Source organism: Glycine max, chromosome 17 (genome assembly GCF_000004515.6).
Source record: "Glycine max cultivar Williams 82 chromosome 17, Glycine_max_v4.0, whole genome shotgun sequence".
Lineage (NCBI taxonomy): Eukaryota > Viridiplantae > Streptophyta > Magnoliopsida > Fabales > Fabaceae > Glycine > Glycine max.
Window position 1 is genome coordinate 9,600,299 of NC_038253.2, and position 22,963 is coordinate 9,623,261.

General features: G+C 34.1%; 4 protein-coding genes across 6 annotated transcripts; all 4 read right to left on the minus strand.

Annotated features, from left to right (window-relative positions):
- Window positions 1-1,195: 1,195 nt before the first annotated feature.
- LOC100788744 (uncharacterized) lies at window positions 1,196-4,760 on the minus strand. Its single transcript, NM_001252735.2, is given in 3 exon segments — window positions 1,196-1,805; window positions 1,939-2,203; window positions 4,284-4,760. Coding segments are annotated over 3 exon segments (933 nt in total). The 5' UTR covers window positions 4,566-4,760; the 3' UTR covers window positions 1,196-1,419.
- A 2,857-nt stretch (window positions 4,761-7,617) lies between these two features.
- On the minus strand, window positions 7,618-10,848 carry LOC100789274 (uncharacterized). The gene is made up of 4 exons (XM_003549751.4): window positions 9,588-10,848; window positions 9,228-9,446; window positions 8,674-8,765; window positions 7,618-8,488 (listed from the first exon to the last, which is right to left on the minus strand). The coding sequence occupies exons 1-4, from the start codon at window positions 10,686-10,688 to the stop codon at window positions 7,786-7,788; spliced, it is 2,115 nt and encodes a 704-aa protein (XP_003549799.1). The 5' UTR covers window positions 10,689-10,848; the 3' UTR covers window positions 7,618-7,785.
- A 1,985-nt stretch (window positions 10,849-12,833) lies between these two features.
- On the minus strand, window positions 12,834-15,243 carry LOC100802345 (glucan endo-1,3-beta-glucosidase 8). The gene is made up of 2 exons (XM_003550796.5): window positions 14,635-15,243; window positions 12,834-14,094 (listed from the first exon to the last, which is right to left on the minus strand). The coding sequence occupies exons 1-2, from the start codon at window positions 14,982-14,984 to the stop codon at window positions 12,981-12,983; spliced, it is 1,464 nt and encodes a 487-aa protein (XP_003550844.1). The 5' UTR covers window positions 14,985-15,243; the 3' UTR covers window positions 12,834-12,980.
- A 2,629-nt stretch (window positions 15,244-17,872) lies between these two features.
- On the minus strand, window positions 17,873-22,701 carry LOC100790336 (tRNA (guanine(37)-N1)-methyltransferase 2). 3 transcript variants are annotated; one of them, XM_006600712.4, is made up of 11 exons: window positions 22,396-22,701; window positions 22,224-22,321; window positions 22,023-22,127; window positions 21,643-21,705; window positions 21,285-21,358; window positions 19,808-20,321; window positions 19,628-19,717; window positions 19,224-19,382; window positions 18,636-18,742; window positions 18,347-18,421; window positions 17,873-18,221 (listed from the first exon to the last, which is right to left on the minus strand). In XM_006600712.4, the coding sequence occupies exons 1-11, from the start codon at window positions 22,545-22,547 to the stop codon at window positions 18,162-18,164; spliced, it is 1,497 nt and encodes a 498-aa protein (XP_006600775.1). In that variant the 5' UTR covers window positions 22,548-22,701; the 3' UTR covers window positions 17,873-18,161. The 3 variants fall into 3 exon arrangements, with proteins under 3 accessions (XP_006600775.1, XP_006600774.1, XP_014625523.1); XM_006600711.4 differs by having other exon boundaries at window positions 19,598-19,717; window positions 22,396-22,700; XM_014770037.2 differs by having other exon boundaries at window positions 19,598-19,717; window positions 22,023-22,131; window positions 22,396-22,537.
- Window positions 22,702-22,963: the final 262 nt, after the last annotated feature.

Below are 22,963 nucleotides of genomic sequence, written 5' to 3' on the forward strand. Positions count from 1 at the left end.
AAGTAAACTTAATCGTGTTTATGACTTTTTATTTGATATAGATAAATTTAACAAAAATTACCTAAGTGAAAAATGATTTTTGTACAGTCACTTATAATGCTTATTACTTTTTGTCTATTCTATAATTTTAAATCACATCTGAATTAATTATACACACTTTCTTTTAATTTAAATATTTTTCTTTCAAAAATCATCTATTATATATTAATATTTTTCAATTACAGTAAATTATACTTAAAAAAATACACAACTTACTTATTAGCACTTTAATTAAATTTATGCACTAAGCTACTAAGCTACTGGTACTCATAAGTAAATTGATCGAATAAAGTTTATATTTATCTAATAAGTGTGAGGCGCTGACTTTATATTTATATTATCGTCCAAAATAAAGTTTCAACTACTTTCACGCCATGTGAGCTATTGTTGCACTATTTTCAACTTTGAACCGGGAGGCAATGAGACATCGTGCACAAACTGAAATTCAAAACCTAAAGCAATGGAAAGTGCCTCTAGAACTAACCCGTTCCTGCCAACTCAATACGGATTTTCTTCCTGCATATTTTGGGAAATCAAAAGATAGTCTTACATATAATCTATATCAATGGTCAAATTGTCAATTCACGTGACCCTACTTTACTAGCTTGAGGTTCTAATCAATTCAACTAATAAATTATGTTTTCACCAATCAAATTAATAGATTAATTATATTAAAAAATAATTAATATTAATATATAAATACTAAAATTTTTAATATATATTTAATACACATAAATTTATATAATTAATTTTAATCTAATAATATATTTAATATTAGATTAAAATTTATTATATAAACTTATATGTATATTAAATATCTATTAAAAATTGTAATATTATATATAATGATATTAATTTATTTTTTAACATAATTAACCTATTAACTAACGTTGAACCATGAGTCCAAGACCTACATGAGCCATTATTTTAAAATTATTTTGTTGTCAATCCTTATCAACCATACAGGCTATTTTGGATTTTTTCCTCACCATATTGGGTGTGTATGAAGAAATATGCGGAGAAAATCCAATCACCAGCTACTATCCAGATTTCATTCCAACCGGACCAAGAGACCTTCATTCGAATTCCAAAACAAAGAAAATAGATCCGGCAATAAGATAGGGGCAATACTGAAGAAAGATGAACAACAACAACATACACTAATAAATACTTCTATTCCCCACTAAATATAAAAATTAGACAAAACTTACTCAAAAGTCAAATTACCTAAAGCCGCTCCAATGTTTATTTTGCATTTGCAAATGAACAAAGAGCATATGCTCATTATATGTGATATAGAAAGATAGCAAATGAAAAAGGACAAAAGGAAAATTAAACACCAAAGAGAAGATACAGTCACTTTGACACCCACCACCCCGTTTACCGCACTGGTTGCTGATTGTAGTGGGCCTTCTCTTTTTTCTTGGATGCAGCCAGCCTTGCATTCCTTGCAGCAGCCTCATTTGCAGCAGCACGAGCAGCAGCATCCATCTCCTTGCTTGATTTCTTCTTCTTCATTGAAGCAACCTTCTTAAGCCTCTCTTTAACATCAATTGCAGATGCATCCTCAGCCTTCTCCGTTTCAGCAGTTTCAGAAGTTGCATTTCCAGTTCCAGCATCCACACCATGAGGCTGGTCTTGTGATTCTTTCTGCTCCTTTGAAGATTTGTCCTTCTTCTTCTTCTTTTTAGCATTTTTGCTTTCCCCGGTAGCATTCTCCTTCTTTTCCACAGCACCATTAGGATCCTCTTCTTTCTTCTCAGCACCTAAATTTTTTAAGGGCCAGACAAAAAATTCCAAGAAAATTTCAGTTAGATATATAGTTCAGTTGAGATAACTAATATATTTAGGGCAATTTAACTTTTTTATACATGAATATGATTGAAAGCACTACATTACCATTGGAATCATCTTCTTGGCCAGTGGGTTCCTTCGGTGTGTATCCTAGCTCAGCCAAAACAGCTTCAAGTTCTTCAAGCCCCTTTTTCTTTAATTCCTTCTTAGAAAGTTGCCTTTCAGCTTCTTTTGTAACCACTGGTGGTTCAGGAGGCTTCCGGAGAACAGGCTCAGCTTCTTCTGTCACTTCTAAGTCATTTTCATTTTCTTGTTCATCCTCAGCATCATCATCTGCATCATCAAGACCTTCCAACTCACTCTCACTTTCCTGGTTTCAAATATTCATCAAGTCGACCAGTTAGTGGATATGTAACCAACAAAACCACCCAGAGAGATAGTAGACATACATACAAAGGGAGAGAATTACAGTGAAGACTGGCTTATTGATTGATTTTAAGCAAAAGACAACACTCAGGCTCTTTTAGCTTCCTGATTGTGAGCAGGGAAAAGTAACCTCGTCTACATGTTAGATAATTTTATTCAGTTCTTTATTCCCAGTAATAGCCAATGAATGGATTTTTTTTTCCAGCAAATTTGCTAATGTGTACGAAGTACTAACCATCTTGGCTTAAGCTCCATTTTTAAGTTTGATTGTTGTTGGCATATAGTGTAAATCTTTATACCTTCCCCTTATTTTGCAGGAATTTAGCTCCCAATACCCCATTTAAATACTGTTCTCTTCTCAAAAAGAAAAATACAAGAACAGATTGTTCCTATAGCCTTTGAGATGCTTGCTTTAAGAACTATTTTAGCCAACATCAGCTTGCCTGATACTGATTAACAAAGAACTATCTTAGAAACTCTAAATTAGCTAGAATGATCCTATCATTTCTTTAAATGTTAAGGTAGAAAAAAGAACCTCCAATTATGTCATTTTTTATTACTTCCAAAACCAATTTGCAATGTGCAAGGCCTTTCCATGAAAATTACAGGCTACATTATTCCACATTAGTTTGTTGATGGTAACAATATAATAACAGTTTAACAACACAAGATCAGACACATGGGGAAGTATAAAGAACCATTGTACCATTATAGTCAAATCAGCAAAACAATAAAGACTAGACCATTAATTGCAAGTAAACAAAACGCCAAATCATGAAACCGTTAACAAAATCATCCACATGATAAACACAAGACCAGACACAGGGAAAGTATAAAAACCCGTTGCACCGTTATATTCAAATCAGCAAACCGACAAAGACTAGGCCATTGATTGCAAGTAAACAAGATGCCCAATCATGCAATTGTTAACATAAATCATATTACAACAGTTAAACACAAGATCAGACACACGGGGAAGTATAAAGAATCAGTGCACCGTTATAATCAAATCTGCAAAGACTAGGCCGTTAATTGCAAGTAAACAAGACGCCCAATCATGAAACTGTTAACATAAATCATACATACGCAACTCCTGAAGGATTGATAAATATTATCATAAAGCTAGACAACCAGAACAAGAACCAGCAAAGACAAAAACTGGGCCGTTAATTGCAAGTAGACAAGACACCAAATCAAGAAATCGTTAACGTTAACATAAATCATATATACGACAACTTGGTATGGATAGATAAACATTATCATGCAGCTAGACAACCGGAACAAGATTTGGATAATCATTATAAGAAAACAACAACACAAATTGAACATTTAACATTGTATCTTGTAAATTTGAAAGGTACTCAGCTTTCATGCAAATCATTCAATATTCAACACCAATCTTTCTCCCCAGATATATAAAGCCACCCGGCAACACTAAACACCACATGTAAACAAAACTTAAAAAATAACAGATAAATACGCCAACACAATCAAAATTCCTGTTGAAGCACTTACACTCCCATTTACATCATACATAGAAAATGAAATATTTCAGCGCAGATTAATTTCATCAATATGAGTTTATATAAGCATTATCCATAGATAGATAAACATACAGATTTTGGTATAGTAGTCGTCGTGTCCATGCAACTCAACCAATCCACAATCAGGTTAAAGAAAAAGACAGAGACAAACAAAGAACCATCCACACCAGAAACTAAAGGGCACACAAAATCATCAGGAGTAACTAGAACTATATACTGCATCAATTAATAATAACCATCAAAATTAGAACATTTTTTAAAGAAAATAAAAATCTAATAGAAAACACAGATTTTGGTATAGCAGATTAATTTTCATAGATAGATAGATATAGAAACACAGATTTCGGAATAGCAGTGATGTCCATGCAGTTGAACCAATCCACAGTCTGGTCAAAGACAAACAACAATCCAAATAAATAAGTAAAAGCAATGAATCTATAAGGAGGGAGGGAAAAAATAGGGCAAATAAAAAAATGAAACCTCAGCAGCAGCGGCGTCGTTTTGAGTGACGGTCGGCGCGGCCCAAACAGATTCGGGAGGAGCGGTGGTGGCGTAGTAGTCGTCGTCATCTTCGTCGTCAACATCGGCCCATGACTTGGAGGTGAGAGGCGCGGGGGCCCAAAAGACGTCCTTCTTGTCCTTGGGCTTGGACGGGCCCTGGTGGTCCTTCTCGGGCTTCTTCTTCTTCTTCTTGAGGCTTCCGAGGGCGGCGAAGACGTTGGTGCTGTTTATGGCGGGCGCCTCGTCCCTCCTGCTCCCCATTTCCACAACGGCTGCGAGGGGCAAGATCGAAAAATTGAATTTAGGGTTTTGCGGTGGTGTGATCTGATTCTGAGTGAGAGGAATGTGAATGAAAAAACGGTGCGTTTGGGTGGAATAGTGAGTTGAGGAGGGAGGCGGAGATCAACAACAACAACAAAAGATGGATGATGACTGTTTGCATAGCAATAGTAGCATACATACATACATGCATTGGGATTTTATTTATATGCGCATGTATGTTCATGGGCCTCCTCATTCCTCAATATCTTTTTTATCAAATTAAAAATGTATTTAACTACTCAATTCAATAATTAATTATTTTTTCATAGTTACGCATTTTTTTTAAATGAAAATAAAATTAGCATTCGTTCCAAACTAGTAACTTTCATCAAAGACAAACTAAAGTAAAAATATATATTTCTTTTTGTCTCATAATTGCCGTCTTAGATTATTTTATATGATAGTAAATAATAAATAAATAAAAATATAATAATTTTGTAAATTAATTTTATATCTTTATTCATTTATTTATAGATTTTATTGTTTGTCATTAATGTTACAAAAGATGTAACTAAAAAAATAAAAATAATTAATGTTATATTAAAAGTTAAAATAAAATTATTTTTAATTTTTTTTACATGATAATTATAATAAAATTGAGGGAATATATCATAATAAAAATATTTGAATCTTGAATTTATAGAAAAAATTATAATTCATAATATATTATTTTTCTCAAATAAAAGTATCGTCTCCCACAAAATACTTTAACAAACCAATTTAGGATGAAAAAATTTCGAGTACTTGGACTTTCGACACACATTGAAGCCGCGGCGGCATCTTTATGTATCTTTTAGGTCAGAAAGAAAAAAAAAATGTAGAAATTATTTTTCGCCTTAAGGTGAATCAATTATTGCTAGAGATCAAATCAAATATGCATCTAACCTGAGCATATTCGCTTATGTTAAAATTATAAATTTCGATCTAAAATATTTTTAAAAAATCTTATATAAATGTGAGGGTTAAGTTTATTTTATATGTATTTTAGAGAACAAGTTAAAGTATGGAATTTTGATAAGATTAATGAATTAAATTTTAATAATTTTTAATTTATTTTATAAATGAATTGGCGTAATTTTAATCATAAATTAATTTAAATATATTACAATATATCTAGAGAAATTTTTAGACATTGTATAAACAATAAATTTTAATTAATAATTAAAATTTTCCATTTTATTATTTCATTGAAGTGAATTGCCTTGGCCACGAATATTTATATTAATTATTAATTGTTTACACTGGTTCATACTTAAAATAAAAGTATGTTTGGCTTAAAAAATATTTTTTTATTTCTAATTTTCTCTAATAATTATGTGGCGCGTTTTTCTGTTTCATATTTTCAAAATGCTAGACAGTATTTTTTTTATAATTTTTAAACAAAATTTTAAAAATGAAACAGAAATTATATGATATTTTTATAATATTATGGAAAAATATTTTATCAAACCCAACGTGTCTAATGTTTAAAAAAAATTAAAATAATACTAATAAAATAAAATAAAATATCCGAATGTGATGTTATTATCATAATTCTTTCAAAACTTAAACTCCTCCGGAAAAAAAACGCAATTGAGCAAAAATATAATACATTTTTTTTTTCAGTAACTTGGTTTCAGTTTTCATAATTACTTGGTTGATTTTTTACACGCAAAATAGGGGCTTCTTTTGACAATTCATCCATTTTACATTCTGTCTTTGTCTTTACGTAATTTAACATCTCGCAAAAAGTATTCAAAATAAATCAGAAAATTAATGACTGAGAAATATTTTAAATGAATGTTAGAAATAATACATGCATTGAATAGATCTACGAAAACAATAAATGCAATGTGCCAAAAATATTCATGAAATTATTATTTTTTATTAATTATCATAAATATGGTGAGCGATACATCAAAAAGGTGAGATAAGATAGTAATTCCTAAATTTTATTTGCTTGCAAACAAAACAACCGCTTCCAAGTATCAGGTTTTCTAAATTTGTCCAAAATTATACATAATTCCAGTTCTTTCATCTTAAAATAGAGATATTTAATTTTTTTATTTTATAAAATCCATAAATTTGACCAAATTTTCAAATTTGTTTAGGTTTATTTTGTTAAATTAAACATTATACTTAATATATTCAGGTACCATTAAAAAATATTTTAATTAATTAAAATATAATAAATAAAAGTATTTAAAACTAAAAAATGAGTCAAAAATATGAATTTCTTAAAATAATAACATCAAATATTTCTATTTTAAAATAAAAGGATTAAAACTGTGATTTTTGACAAAAATAGGTGACAAAGTTGTCTGTAAGTTAAAATTGTGCCTTTATTATATATGAGAAATGAAAGTACTTTATATGATCGAAACCAAAGCAGAACTCGGAAATAACAATTTTTTATGTACTCAATATAATTACATCAAATAAAAGAATATAAAACATAATCAATATAATCACTTTATTAAACAATATAATATCGGAGACAATGATTTTTTTTCAATAAAATAAGAATTTATATTGATAAACAAAAATTTATAACTATTAAAATTTTGGGAGGAAGAATAAGTAAGGGAATTATAAGTTATAACATCTCAAGAAATATGAAAAAGCAAATAGAGAAACGTCTATCGAGACATAACTATTCATAAGATTAAAATGTTTTTTACTTTTACGCATTCACTTTCTTCACATTTCTCTTTTTTTTTTTGTTGTAAAAATTGATGTAAAATTTTGTTGTAATTACTTTTCCCATCATTCAGCAAAAAAAAATATCACTTTTCACATCACAAAATAGCTAGTTTGGGAAGAGAGAAATGCTTCCCGGTCGTGGCTATTAAAAAAGAAACAGGTTACTTAATTGATTTTCTTAAATTCAACCTATTCCAATTCAATTAAATCTTTTTAACTTTCATTTAAGTTTTGTGCGTTCTTAACTCATGGTAATTCAAAATGCTTCAGATATCGTTAGCCTTTGAAAAATGCATGCAACAACTAATAATCAAGCTATAAACTGATCAATCCTTATGTGAAAAAATACATTCAGTCCATTATCTCACCCACACCGAAATACAATGAAATAATAATAATAATTTCCCTATGACAGAAGAAGCACTTCCTTTCATCGATTTCAAGGTCCATAAGTTAAATGGGAGATAAACTCAAAAATTCATGATGAAGCAGAGGAAACAGAACTATCAAAAGTTGTTCCTACATGCTGAATAACAAATCCGTAGATCTTTCTCTTCAATTTCTCAATCTTTTCTGTAAGTGAGTCATCCCCTTTGGAAACAACACGGTCCAGCCATGCATTTACACGTTTCAAGTGTGACAAAACAACAGCAATGGAGCCACCATCCAGGGGCAATGCTTTTTTCCCATCAGCTGTACACTCTCCAAACACTTTGAATCCTGCATCAAGGGACTCTTCAACAAAATGTAGAAACCACATTTGCATTTCAGACAGCAAATTTGCTCCAAGCTCTACTGTCTCTTTCATTCCACTACCTCTTGTCCACACACCAATACTCAGACTGGATTGTGGTGATGAAGGAACCTTTTGGTTCTTAGCTGCACCGAGAGAGTGTCTTTTTGATAAGCTTTTTTGCAGTGTCGATGGAGGATCCGTGGTTGTGCCAGTAAGAAGGGACACTATCTGGAGATCAGTGGCCAAGGCAGCATCAACCCAAAGAGAAAGTGATTTTGAGTGTTCTGTTGGAATGCTTTCATCAGGTGTCTCAGAATTATGTCTGCTGGCAACGGATTCAACTGTTGCAGTTGATTTCAGAACATCATCATAGATAGTGAAGAATCTGTCTATGGTTGGCAATGGATTTCTGGCCTGGCACACTGAGCAGAGGTCTGAAAACATGCTGATAGGCAGAAAAAACAAACAAAAAAAAAATGCATCATTCATACTAGCCTAAGGAGGAAGTGAAATATGTGAAAGAAAGATATGAAGTGACTCCCTTTAATAGAAAAATGGAGTTTTCTATTGAGGGTTTAAAAATTGAAACCGCCAATGGAATTCAAAAGTGAGTTAAAGTGTAATTGTTACCTTAAATTTCTTATAATACATTCAGTAGCATTGGCCTCCTCTAACGCTTCAGCAGCAGCAGTAGAAGCAAGGATCTTCCTTTGCATTGCTTCCTGCATTGAGTTGATAACAAGGGATTTTAACATTTTAAAGTGAGTCAAGTAACCAAATGAAATCAACTGAGTCTGTTCTAGCCCTTCATCAGGATGATAACAAAGGATCTTAGCTTGTTTTGGTTGGATTAAAATCTACTTGTGTCGTGGACTAACAATTATGTCTGAAAAATCAGTGGTTTGGATGCTAACACTAGTAGAAACAAATTATAATATGCAAAAAGTATAATTCAATATAATTTGTACGTGAAAAATAAGTTGCTGCCCTTAATATTTCTCGTACACTTACTGTCCCCAGACTGCATTTTACTTTAGAAGGATGCAAAATATGTTTTTTTCTTGGGACAAAATTAAGGTGCAGTTGCATAGATATGTTCAGTATTATTATCTAATTGGAACTAATCAGTGCAATAAAAGTGTGACCCTGTGCCAAAAGCATTATTAATTTTTCAAAATCCATACCTTTCCAAGCCTAGCAAGGTTCCCAGACACAGCATCTAATGGAACACTTCCATCAGTCCATTTCTTCTCATGAATGGTGAAACCCGTTGCTGCAAAATTGGATTTCTCTTCAAGGACACAACTTTGAGGAGAACCAGCTTTAGTTTTCTCATTGCTCGAAGAATCATTACTACCTGGTTTTTTACCACTCACGTCACTTAACCGCCTTGACATCGCAGCCTGCAAATTTGCATCAGCATTAGTTGCATTGTTTCTAAAACAGGAAACAGAATTGCAATTTCCCACTTCATCCTCAATCACAAGCAATTGCACTCTAAATACTTTCTACTTTGTTCATCTCAAAATATCAATTTCATTTACCTGAGTACGCAAAATTGCTTGTGCATCAACCTTACTCTTGGAACCACCAGCTTCAACAGGCGTGGCCGGCGGTTGCTCATCCCAATTCTTCCGGGCACTCTTGGATCCAACCAACGCATCGGAGACCTTTGAGATTCCGGCGACAATGGTGGCCATCTTCTTCTTCCCGGAGGAGTCCACCACCAGCGGCGAAACCTTAAGTCCCCCGGACAACCTCCTCCCGGGAGAAAGCGAAGTTCGCCGTGGACTCGGCGACGGCTGCTTCCTCCCGGTCGGAGAAGGCTGCCGGTACCTCGACGGCACGATAATCGCCGGCTCCTTCGACACCTTCCGGTTCTCCTCCCGCGCCGAGACGAGGCTCGGAACCACACACTTGGAAGGCACCGGAGACGCGGACCTCTTCCCCTTCCCCGCGGGAGAGGGATCCCTCTCCGCCGCCGTAGTAATAACACTCTTATTCCTCCCGGCGGACTGTGACCTTTTGGCGGTCGCCGGAGATGAGAATCTCTGAGGCGGTAAGTTGTTGTCGCGAGGCGCGAGAGGGTCTCTGGAGATTATTCGTTCTTTGGTGCTGTCTTTGTGATTGTGATGTTGTTTTGGTTCTTCAGGGTTAGGGTTGGGGTTAGGGTTAGGGATTGGGGATTTATTATTGTTGTTGTTGAGGGAGAGGTGGGAGAGGGGGTCAAGTTCGGAATCGGAGAGGGGTTGGATGAGGAAGTGGCGAGAGGAGGGGGAGATGCGGGTGATGAGGGGCTCCGGGGTGCCGAGGAAGGGGTGGCGGCCGGCGAGGGGGCGGAGGTTGGAGACAGAGGGGAGAGGGGAGTCGAAGTGGAAGCGGTCGACGTGGACGAACTGGCCGAGCTGGAGGCGGTTGGAGAGGATGAGGTCGGTGTCGGGGTGGGAGAGGAGGACGTAGGTGGAGTTGAGGGAGTCGGAGAGGTTTAAATAGAAGCCCTGGTTGGACCAGAGGTCGGAGCCGGCGAGAGCGGGGACGATGCCGATGACCTGGAGGAGAGGGGAGCGGTGGTCGCCGGTGACGCGGGTGTTGGTGTTCATGGCCTGCAGCATTTTCAGGAGAATGCCTGGGGTGAGGGAAGCCATTGCTATTGCTCTGAGTGAGTGAGAGAGATGTATCTATGTATGTATGTGAGAGAGAGAGAGAACGGTTACTCTTCTCTCTCTACAGCTGCTTGAATTCAAATATTTCTCTCTCTACCGTTTCATGCCATTTATTTTTGAATTAAGCTGCCCCCACGCCTACGTTACCGTTGCACATCCTCTTCACATCTCGTCTCGTGCTCCTTAAATTTCTTCCTTTTGTTGGAAGCAGCCATTAACTTCACCGTCAGCATACACGGATCAAGATTCTTTTTAATATGATTATTACTTATTTCAATTTGATTTATTCTTATAAGTCATGATTTTAATTTTGAACTATTTGATTAAGATACTTAAGTCATCATTACTTGTCAAATAGAATTTCTAATATAAACATCTAAAAAATTTATTTTTAACTCAAAATCAATTTTAAATTATTCTCCTTTATAAAATTAAACATATGAAAATAAATCTAAAATTTGAGATCAATTTTAAACTTAAAATTAATTTTCTAACATAATACCAAATGGTCATTTACTCTTATTTCATTCTATTCATGTAACTTTCAACCTATAACAATTTTCAAATTTTTTGGATTGGGATTCCTTTTTCCGGTGTTTATTAATTGTTCACTTGTATTTTTTTTTAGAAAAATTGTTAACATGGTTGGTAGGATGGGTTATGCCTATGATAAGGTTGCCTGGATATAAGTCATCTCTATAATAGTAGTCCCTTAAGTTAGTTGCTTGAGAGATAAGTAACTAGTTTAAGGTTAATTGGATATCTCATGTTGATTTAGATATAGCGTGACTTCAATTTTTCCACCTTTCTGGTTTTCTACAATTTTTTTTATTGAATCCATTTAGGTTTGACTAAATGTGTGAAAGAGAGTCATGTGTTGATCATTTGACATGTATGTGATTGTTCATTTTCAAAAAAAAAAATAAAATTCCACAAATAAAGGGAAGGGTGTCGCTTCATGTTTATTCTTCTACTTCTCTTGCACTTCATTTCTTTTTTCCTTGCCTTTTGTGTTGCGTTAAGTTGGGGGGTTTCAATTTTCTACTTCTGATCTCTTTTTGTCAACTATCATTTCCTCACTTGGTTGTACTTATTTTTTAATTCTCATTGTAGTTAGGTTTTGAAGGGGTTGTCTTGTAGATAACGAGGTTTCATTTTTTGTTTTTTCATTCAATCCAGAGGGGGGTTGTCCATAATGATCCCTCATCCCCTTTTGGTGGGGACTTTCTTTTGCGAAGACAATCTTCACTTGGAAGGGTGTCAAGATTTACCCCTTTCATTCTTACATTTGTTTAGGTTGGGATGGTAACAAATGAGTCTCATTTAAGGACTTCTTGTCAATTTTAAAAGAATTTCTTTAGGAGGCACCAGGTGGATGCAACTTAGGTTTCATGGTTCTTTTCTAGAGGGGAGTAGGAGTGGCTTTCTTTTTGGGCTCTAAGTGAGGCTAATCAAGTCCCCCTTAATTATTGCTCAAGCTTCAACTAAGCAGTGGCATTTGAAATGACTCAGTGGTGGCAATTTGCAATTTGAAAACAGAATCCTAAGAAATTGAGTTGAGTTATAGTGACTATGGTGGTGATATTTTTTTGCCTTATTTAGGTTAGATTTTTCTCTAGCAATGTTGAAGAAATGTCAAAGGGAAAGATTCATCAAAACAAGGATGATTATCCTTTGGCCTTGAAGGAAGAAGATTTCATGTAGGTCAACATAAAGGCTCTAGGAACACAAAGTTGTTTTGTGGGTTTGTTAGACTTGACTCATTTTTATAGTTTTATACTATATTCTTTTCAAAATATTGGTGATGAGAATTGAAAAGTTGAATTTCCTTGTGAAGATAGACATATATGTTAATACATGATGGATTTAAGAGATGAGGTAAAACATTTTTTACTGACTTACTAAATCTTGTTAAAAAGTTGAATATTTGGTCAACTTTTTTTGCAAGTTACTTTTAGTTAAGTTTTTTTATTTATTTAAAAAAGCTATTTTTTCTTGTCTTGTTTAATCAAAGTTATGTTCTTTAATTTTATAAAAGTATTTTCTCTGAATATGTTTGACCCAGCTTCTCTTCTCAGAGAGAAGATAAACAAGAAAAAAAGTTACATCAAACACTACCTAACTATATTTGATAAAAAAATTATGTGTTTTTCTTTATAATATTATCATATTACAGTAGTTAACAACATAGAAGAATAAAAATCCTTGAAAATGAAGAAAAAAAATGGAAGGGGCACATTCTTTAAGTGCTCCATAGCTTCTTTAATCAGTAAACTATAGTAAAATTACAAATATATATATACCCAAAGCTTTCTTCAGAATGTTTGTTAGCCTTTCCTGCTGTAGTAAAGAAGAGCCATAAGAGATCATTATCGGGAATTGACAACCCTTTTCAGATGGATCCTCATCTGTTACTGTAGCCAAGCCAGAGAAATCACAATCCCAATCCTTTTGGTTATTTACTTGATAATACATATTAAAGGCATAAGAAGCATTCCCTTGGAGACTTAGACTGTTACAAGAAGAACCATAGCCCAAAGCAGTGCAATCTGATTTGCTACAAGCATAGTCAATACTCTCAGCTAAGTTATGCAGGTCCTTAACATTTGAATCCAAGATACACCATTGCTTTTCCATGTACCTTATACCCTCCACAGGGACCAAACCGTTATTCTCTTCAAGTCCTCTTAAGTCCAATTCATACTTTGGCTTGCCATCAAACTCAAAAATCCCCCAGTGCCTCTCAAAGTTGCCAGGAGCAATACTTTTAGCATTCTCATCAACCAGACTGAATAGATAAATGTCAATTATGCCTTTTCTTTTAGGGGTACCGTTTCCACTCAAAGCATGCTTAAGCAAACCCATGTTGAACCTTTTTGCATTCTGGACATTAGCATTTTTGTCACCATCAGTTGGCCATCCAACTTCTCCAACTATAACTTCAATATCTGGATACCCTGACTTCTCTAAGGCCCAGAGAAGGGTATCCAAATTTGCATCAAACACATTGGTATAAGCCGAATTACCGTCTATAAGAGGCCTGTTGCTCCCATCAAAAAATGCAAAATCAAAAGGGAAATGATCATTTCCATAAAGACTAAGGAAAGGGTAGATGTTGACTGTGAAAGGTGCATTGTTTGCATATAAGAATTGGACTATTTCAATGGTTTGGTCTCGTACTTCAGGCCTGAAGTCACCAGCTGATGGCACTTGATTTGAGTCAGGGGAATAGTAAACATCAGCATTGAAGGGAACAGTGACTTTAATCTGTGAACCAAAGCCCCAACTATTGAGTGCTGTTTGTATGTTCTTAAGAGCTGGCAGAGTTGACTGTAGATAGGCGCCATTATATTCCTTAAGGAAAGGTTCATTTCCCACAGCAATATACCTGCATCACAAGCATAGTTCAGAGTAGTGTTAAAATTGGACTTAAACATACACATGATAGAATATTAAGTTACATTACATAAAAGAATGATGCCATTTAAACTCCTTAATTGAGGTACTGTATCAGGCTTCTGATTTATCAACATTCGTTGAAACAGTAATCATATTTTATTACTACTTCAAGAAGCTAAGTAGATAAAGATCATGAATATGCATTGGAAGAAGAAGTGTGGTTTCAACTCCTTAGCATAAAAATCAATTGCTACCAAATGTAGTAATAGTGACTTCCATGAAAAATTTGGGATACTATAAAAAATTTGGACCAAGAAAAATGAAACACAAGCTAGTAGCATCTTGAATAAAAGAATAAGAAAATATAATAAACAAGAGAAAAAAAATGCAAGATACAAATGGAAGAAAGCAAGAGTGAGTCAAATAGTAGAAACATTGAAGAGCAAGAAACCATCTGCAAGGAAAAGACACACAAATGATGTGATCATGAATGTTGTATATATGTATAGTATACATTGGACTACTTAACTTGATATTTAGTCCACCAGGGTACATGTAACCAGTGACATTTTCATAAACCCAAGAATCTGCAACCTGAGGATTCCTACTCATTTCCTCCAACATGTTATTGGGTATTGCCAGCATCACTTCAATATCAGTCCCCATCAGTGCTGCCATAATCCACTCTTCAGCATCAAACAGCTTCAGTTTATCGATACGGTTTTCTTGAAGCATCTTGACCACCTTATTTGGGGGAAGCTTATGAGTTGCCATGGTTCCCCAGTTAACTCCAACACCTGAGCCGCATGAGGCCATGGTGAAGAACACAAGAAGGAATGCCGCTAGGTATCTAACACAAAGTGCCTTTTCTTGTTCCATTTTATGGCTTTTTTTTCTTTCTATATTCTGGTCTTGTTGGCCTTGCAAAGATTCAAGAATAATGACAGAAGAGAAGGCCAAACAAATGTTAGGAAAAAAAAGAGAAAGAGAAAGGGGAAGGTATGATTCTTCCCACAGGAATTTATAGAAAAGGAGAGGTTTTTTTTCTTTCTTAGTGCTGCGTGCGTTTCAGTGCCTTCACAGAGAAGGTAAAACAAGGACTGAAAATTTTGGAGTTTTATACAATATCATAAAAAAAGCAGGAAATGGAACAAAGATTCGTTCCTTAATTCAGTTATAATGCCAGCATGTGTTGCATTAGTGTTAAGCTCTTGGATGATCATCATCATCATAATCGTAATCACAATAATACTAGTAAAAGACTAAAAGGAGAAATCAAGTGGCTCTCCCCTGCCAGCCAGCATGCATACGAAATCACGCACATCACAGGGCATTTGGGCCATTAGATAATTAAAATGCTCTTTAGAGGGACAATATTTTATTTGATGTTTACACTTCTAAAGAGAAAATCTAATCATTGATTAAAAAAATCAATAGCTAATATTATATGCATATACATACTAATTACTAAATTACGTCATTATTATTAAAATCAATAGTTTTCTCATCTGCTACACAATTGGGTCATAGACTCATAGGTGTACCTGATGAGTAACATATATTTCGTCATTTAGTTATTTTCTTTGATAACAATGTGTGTATTTTTTCCCCCTTTGATCTCCTAATCTTAGATTGTTCTAGAATTGTCTCAGTATGCTATATGCAAGTCTGTCTCTACCCCACCTAATCATCACAATATATAAAAAGCAAAGCTAATTAACACACGTTGGAAGTTATAGCTTTAAGAGAAGTTTATAGTTTATACAGTCAAATCTCCATATTTTCATATTATAAGAAATATAAAGTATCAATTTAAAAGCTTCAAGCTCTCATTCTCAAAAGAAAAGGATAGAAGGCAATCACGTAGTATTCTCTTTGCCAACAAGAAGAAAATTATGCACAGAATATTCACAGAGCTACTTTCCTATAGTTTAGAAATATTCTAGGAGGATTACAATCAAAACCGATCACATTTTTTTTGCCAGCTACAATCAATCACATGCTAATATACATCTAATTATGTCAATATTTTCTTGTGATGCTCAAGTGACTGACTATAAGGCATGCTTGTTTAGTTTTTGGTGAACTGTCCAACTTAGTGCCCTCACTATATTATTTTATTTTATTTTGTGCTAACGAATTCAACAGTAGTGTTGTTGCTTTCAAAATAGAAAAGCTTATAAATAAGCGCATGCAAAATGGGGACACAAAACACTTTGGTTGTGGACAACGCATTGACTAGTAATTGACTAGAATAGAAGAGAGACAGACAGGGTCGTCAATTCTACAACTTTCCACCTTCAATTTACGTGTACTCTTAATCCTATTATCCTTTGTATATATCTTTTTAGTAAAGCATAGCCTTTTGCTTTAATAAAAGGGGAGTACGTTCTAAGGACTCAATTTTGTATTGCAAAGAGCAACAGCACTTCCCAAATCTAGAAAATTAAATAGTCAAAAGTTATCCTCACATGAGGCAGCATTCTAGTTTTTCAGTTATTGTTTTATGATTAAGACTTTCAAAATGTTGGACAAAAGTTTTTGTTTTATGAACATGATTTTAAAAATGAGTCATGTGTACACCTAGTTAATCCAAAATGTATTATATTTTACTAAAATGTAGGTGTAGATGCATGGTTATTAAATTTTGTAATATTACTAATGTCAAATTATCTGAACGTGATAATACTAGATTTTTTTATGATCATGATATTAATACGAAATAACTTTCGTTAAATAATTATTAATTTTAGTTGGAGGATATACAAGATGTATGTTCCATTCTTAATATAATTTATTTCATACTGAATGGTTAGTTAAGATTCTAACCTAAATCACTTGATTAAGAGACACAAATCAACATAATTTTCAATAATCAAAACAGCATACAAGTTCTCCTAACAAAAAAAAAAAGCAAACTAGATTCCTAGACTAAGATGTTTAATTGGAATGTTTCTTTTGTTATTTTTTTTTCCAACGTGACGCAGTATTTTTCAGTTCCAACGGATGAACGATTGTTTGCAAAGCAAGCATGAAACTTGTATTGGATCTTCTGATTAAACAAACTAAGCTGATAAACCGCTCATAAACTAGTCCACTTGTCCATTGTAATCCTCCACTAAGTCCTCTCACCCTTTTTTTTATCCTTTCTTTTTATCACTTTACTTTCGAACTAATCAAAATCACTATTTTGAGGAAACCTTTGACCTGATTCAAAATCTAATCCTTTAAAGAGATTACGATTGAATAAATGATTCTACTGTTTCCTTTTTTTTAGTTCATTAAAGGTTTTTCCTAATCAACAAGAGATTTATCTCTATTGAAATATAGAGATTACCTAATTAAATTGTCTTTCTAAAAAGCCGTTTTCTATACAGATAATTAGTAATCAAAATCACTGTACTTGAGGGACCCAGATATATATACCATCGTCGTATTTAATAATATATATTCCTTTTTGCCGAAAGAAGAGACATGATATCATTTAAGATTGCATTAGTCCAGTACTCATCCCCCTTTTTCCGATAAAAAGTAAACTAATATTTAATATATTAATTGAATTTAATACTTCTGATAGAAAATTCCAGTTTTTTTTATACAATTTAGTGAACCGTTATAATTGCGAAAAAAGTGTTGCTTTGCTTGATTTACAGCCAAGAGGCCAAAAAATTTCAACTTTGCTGTATATCCAAAAAGCACTCATGCACTATACAGATTTTGTGCTTGGCCCACAATTTTAGTAGAGTAGTTGTTGGTGGAATAATCCATACACTGCAAGATACAATAATATTATTGTTCACTGTGTATAATTCCAAAGAATATACCAAACGCAGTCAACTGGGCACTTTTTGCTTTGAAACACAAGTAGAGGAATAAAATCCATCTCAAGAAGAATGAATCCCACTCTATAGTTTCAATGAACATGGCCTATTCCTTCTGTTAAATTTGACACATGGCACTGAATGTCTGGATCCATCAATGCACCCCTGTCAAACCCTGAAAACTAAGGTAGTATTACACAAAGCTAACTTCCCTTCAGCATCACCAAGGACAATGTTATTGACTATCTTCTTTAAGGCATGCTTCTGGCAACCTGAAGCTTAAACAATACATTGCCTGCACAGTAAATAAAAAGCAAAAGCCATGAGTAGGTGTGATTATACAAGTTCTAGTGTTCTACAAATAAACTAGAAGAATGACTGGTTACCAAAATGATCTAAAAATTGATGAATTACTGATACCTTGTTTGGAGCCACATCCCTAACCCTATGAAATGTTGAGTCTTGTATACGAGTGTTCAAAGCAGATTCTGCCACCTGCAAGATAAAGTTCAATAAACTATCCAAACAAATAACATACACACATTTTATCATTGTTCATATCCAAATAAATAGCTAACAAAAATGTAGGTACCTAAGCCATCAAGATGAATGGAAGATTTTAAATACCAAAAAACAGTAAAGTCATTGATATTCTAACCTTAACATAGAAAAAGGAAAATGTGAAAGACTATTGGCAGAATGAACTCACAGCTATTATAGTCTCAGGAGTTTCAGTCGCCCTAATGAAGCAATAGCAGTGAATCCATGGTAGACATCCTTTCCAATATTTCTTCTGGATTAATCCCCTGAATGCATCTGGCAGGGCATATCTTCAGTCAGATATATGTCTATAAATCTTAAAATGGTAATGAAATTATAAAAAAAAGTCTTGTAAACGAATCTGCATACATTTAACCACATTGTAGAACACACAATAAACAATATGCTACGAAATAATGTCTTCAATGAATCTTGGTTTAAATTATGATAGCTAGCTCAATGGATCCATCCCTCACAAAAAATGAAGCAAGATAAAAAAAAATTCTCACAAAATTGATTATAAAAAATATACATGTTTAAATATATATCAATCTAAATTCACTTAAAACAGTAGAGCTGCTCACCAACCTAGGGGTGGAAGAGAAACTGCCTACAGTTTTAATATACTAAGCAAAGGAACATGTTCGAATACTCCTAAATCCTAATAGAAGGAAAAAACATAAGTGCCACAACCAAGGAAATAAGGCCACATAATTTGTAAAAAGAAAAAGGCACATTATATCAAATGACGTTGTACCTAGAAACTGAACAGCAGATGCAGGTAGGTTCATTATTACGTGATCAACATGTTCCCAAGTTTTTGTGACACAGATTTCAGAGCCTCTCATTCTTTTGTTTGTGCTTCCTTTTCTCCTACAACCTTCAAGAATGTCAGTTCCATGAGCCTCTCCATTCCCTGTCAAATGAAAACGGCTGTAATTCTAATTTCAACCTTACAGGTTGTTATCAATGTTGCAAATGTTTTCTTAGAAAAGATGGGGACTATTATAGAAAATATTTTATGTCTTTTAAATCTATAACTAAAATTGTAAAAATCTTTGCCAAGCTAGAAGATCAAGTAGCAGCTACATCTAGTGACAGCCTGATGTGATGTTGCAGTCTGTAGAATACCTTCATGATAACTAGTAGAAGATCTTTTACCAGCAATTACAGATGTAGCAGTGTGCCTTGTTGAACCCTTTACATCCTCTAACCCACTATTATTGCTATCTCCTAGGTCTTTGGTATCAACTACAGCAGGAATATTAGTATTAATTACCAAGGAACATTTTCTCATATCATAATTAAGATACTTGCAGTTGTTTACCAAAAAGAGATTACCAGTTAGCAACTCATTTTCAGAATTTGATTCAGCATTGTCTCGTGTATCCAAAATGGGAACTTCATGTGAGGTTTCTAATGTAACTTCATTATTTGGAACTTCCATCATCTGGGAGATGAATTTTCTAGCATCCATGTTGTATGCATAAATGCGATCATCAACCTTATTGATTTTGGCATTAATCCTCAGATAGTGAATGCTATCCGGATTTAAATCATTTGCATAGACTATGCATCCTTTTTGTGCAGCAGGAATGGCAAAAGGGCCTATACCAGTAAACATGTCACAAATGGTCTGTCCAGCTTGGAACATTGAGACTAACCTTTTGTGTTCATGTTCCAATCTCGAGTTCCAATAAACCAATCTGTAATCAAGCCTAAAAGTGGCACCATATTGCTTCACTTCTGTAATCATATTATGCTCTCCTGCTAAAATTTCAAACTCTGGCACACGAAATTCATTTGTAATGGTTCCAACTTTATTAACAATAGTTTTGATTCTTGGATAGTTTTTCTGAAAGAATAGTGAAAACATGAAAATTAATAGGAAGAACATGTAGCATGCTTAACAGTTTAAAGTTAAAATTCATAAACGAATCTTCAAATGGACATCTTCATAGCAATGTAAAGGGCATGTTATTCAAACATAAATGCAGACATCAATGTAGCCTCTTAATCTGCAGAATAAGTGATAACATCATTCATTTTGCTTCAAACATGCATAAACTAACACAGATGTACATGTCAGTAACATAGTACTAAAATGAGGAAGAAGCATCAAATAGATCCGATAGGAACTCATAATTAGAGTAGAAATTGGGAGACCGGAGATCATGCTCCTCACAAGCAAAATTTTTGTTAATTCTGAAAATGCAAGAAAAAATAAACAAAGATAACAAGGGAATTCTACAGATGCACAGAATAACCCAAACCAACTCAAAACCTCTCCATTTTACTTAACTCTGGCCTACCTCTCCCAGATCATTCCCTCCCCTTTTATCTCTACTGCTGCTAACAAGTTACCTCATTTTGCCATACTCCTTGCCATGTAGACAAGGTTGTTACAGCACTGCACAGTCCAAATTCCTCTTCTGCTCTTTATTCACATTGTCTTCAAAGTAGTAGTGATATGAGGTCAAACAGGATCAAAGATTTTAATGCTTAATTTACAGAAAACTTTACAAAATTAACAAAGTAAGACAGGGCAATAGAAAAAAAAACTAAACAGGGATTTAGAATAGGAAATGTTTTATACTGCAGCAATAGTTATTTACCCAAAAAGAGAATGATGTAATGCTGACTATTGCAAACCAAAATCAATTAAAAGGAATGAATTCAGTGAAGACAAACACATCTTCTGTATCATACAAGTAAACAAGATTAGTGCATTTCATAGCAGCAGTAAATAGACAAAGAATGCTTTAAAAAAAAAAGAAGATTGAAAATAAGACTTAAACCTTGATGAAGTCATACATACATCATAAATAACCTTTGCAATAACATCTTTGTAGGGAAGTAACTCATCGTGTAGGTTTAAATGGGCAATTTGACCTGTTTAAGTAGGACAGATGTTAGTTTACCATCAGTGGCTGACCAAACAGATTTAATTGTTAACAGAAATGAAGGCTCACTACTCCCTTTTGAAGGAATCATAATTAATGAATTTACAAATCATATGCATCGAGTTGATAAAAAAAAGGACATGAAATAAATTATATTTGTAACAGTTAAAACAGTAAAAAAAAAGTATTTAGAACCCAGAAAGAGCAATGTGAAATAACACATGTCAGATGCCATTCACAAAATGATCATAAATTCTAATTCTAAATACTTAACAATTGTTTCAAAGGACGAAGGCACCTCCACTCCAGTAGGCAGTATCTGCTTCAGCACATGATCTACAAACACAAATACAAATCACAATAATTTATTAGAATGGAGGAAAGCACAATGTAGGAAAAGGAAATAAATCAGGACATTACAAAAAGAATGCTTCTAACTAGTGTTGCAACGGAATAACAACTCAGCGTAATAGAGACACCACATCACTTGGGCAAATAATAAGAAAGCTGTAATTTCCTTTTATTTTTTTATAAGTAAAAAATGATTTTTTTTTATCAGAGTTACTGCAAACATTTTGAAGAAACTATTTCATAAACAAAAGGTTAAAGGCAGCATCAGCAGTATGGTTTAATAGAAGAAAATCCTGACTCGCCTGCACTCCAGTGAGAATACCCTAAAGTCAACGAATAGGGCACAATTTCAATCTCACACAAGCCCTTGAGCTCATCTAGCTTTTGTTTTGGAATATCAGATAAATCTGCCTCCAACATGCAAATCAAGTAAAAAAAAATAAGAATTTCCGCTGAAAGAAATGGATATTCTTCTACAGAAGCAAAAGCTAACACATACATACCTTGATTATGAACATTGTCAGAGAGTATAAGGTAACGGTTTTTGTCACAGGTTGGGTCCTCGGCGATGGGTTTAACTCGGGGCTTGTCGAGCAAGTAACTGCAGAATGAATGGAAAGGGAAGTCAGAAAGAGAGAAGGGAGAGTGAATAGAAAGATAGAGAGAGGTAGTGACCCGTTGAGGATTCTCGTGGCGAGCTTGCAATGTTGGCAAGGGATTCGAAGGGCCCAGAGTTTGAGGTGCACCTCGAACTTGCTCTCGTCCAACATTGAATTGAATTGAACACTGTCGGAGCTTAGTGATGGCGGCGGCGGCGGCGGCGACATCAAACGGAGAAGGGGATTTCGAGTGAATCCGACTTGGCAACGGTCGATATTGATTCCAACAGGGGAAGAATGAGACTTGTTTAGCGGTTTAGGGTTTTTGATTCAAACAAAAACCTAAGGCGTCTCAAAATCCTGTCCCTGTCGTGATATGCTGCAGCTAGCCCTTCTTTATTTTTTTTTTATAAATATTTTAGATTTTACACTATTATTTTTTATTTTACATTTGACAAAATTATAAATGTGATCTCCATCTGATTCTCCAATAACTTAATTCACAAATTTAATCCTCTAAAATCTTGCAATATTGGTCTCCAGGATGCAATTAACAATTGAAGAGTGATATTAACCTTGTCAATGTCCTGAAATATTAACTTTACACCCATTTTTTTATATAAAGTAGGAACCAAATTTGTGAA

Excerpts from the sequence above, each read along its gene's own strand:
- LOC100789274 (XM_003549751.4), bottom strand. The coding sequence starts at position 10,688 with ATGGCTTCCCTCACCCCAGGCATTCTCCTGAAAATGCTGCAGGCCATG. Across the intron at positions 9,447-9,587 it reads AAGCAATTTTGCGTACTCAG|GCTGCGATGTCAAGGCGGTT; the intron begins GTAAATGAAATT and ends GCAAATTTGCAG. Across the intron at positions 8,766-9,227 it reads ACCTTGCTAGGCTTGGAAAG|GAAGCAATGCAAAGGAAGAT; the intron begins GTATGGATTTTG and ends AACTCAATGCAG.
- LOC100802345 (XM_003550796.5), bottom strand. The coding sequence starts at position 14,984 with ATGGAACAAGAAAAGGCACTTTGTGTTAGATACCTAGCGGCATTCCTT. Across the intron at positions 14,095-14,634 it reads CCTGGTGGACTAAATATCAA|GTATATTGCTGTGGGAAATG; the intron begins GTTAAGTAGTCC and ends CTTGTGATGCAG.
- LOC100790336 (XM_006600711.4), bottom strand. The coding sequence starts at position 22,547 with ATGTCGCCGCCGCCGCCGCCGCCATCACTAAGCTCCGACAGTGTTCAA. Across the intron at positions 22,322-22,395 it reads GCCACGAGAATCCTCAACGG|TTACTTGCTCGACAAGCCCC; the intron begins GTCACTACCTCT and ends TTCATTCTGCAG. Across the intron at positions 18,743-19,223 it reads ATCTGCTGTTCAGTTTCTAG|ATGCATTCAGGGGATTAATC; the intron begins GTACAACGTCAT and ends ATGCCCTGCCAG.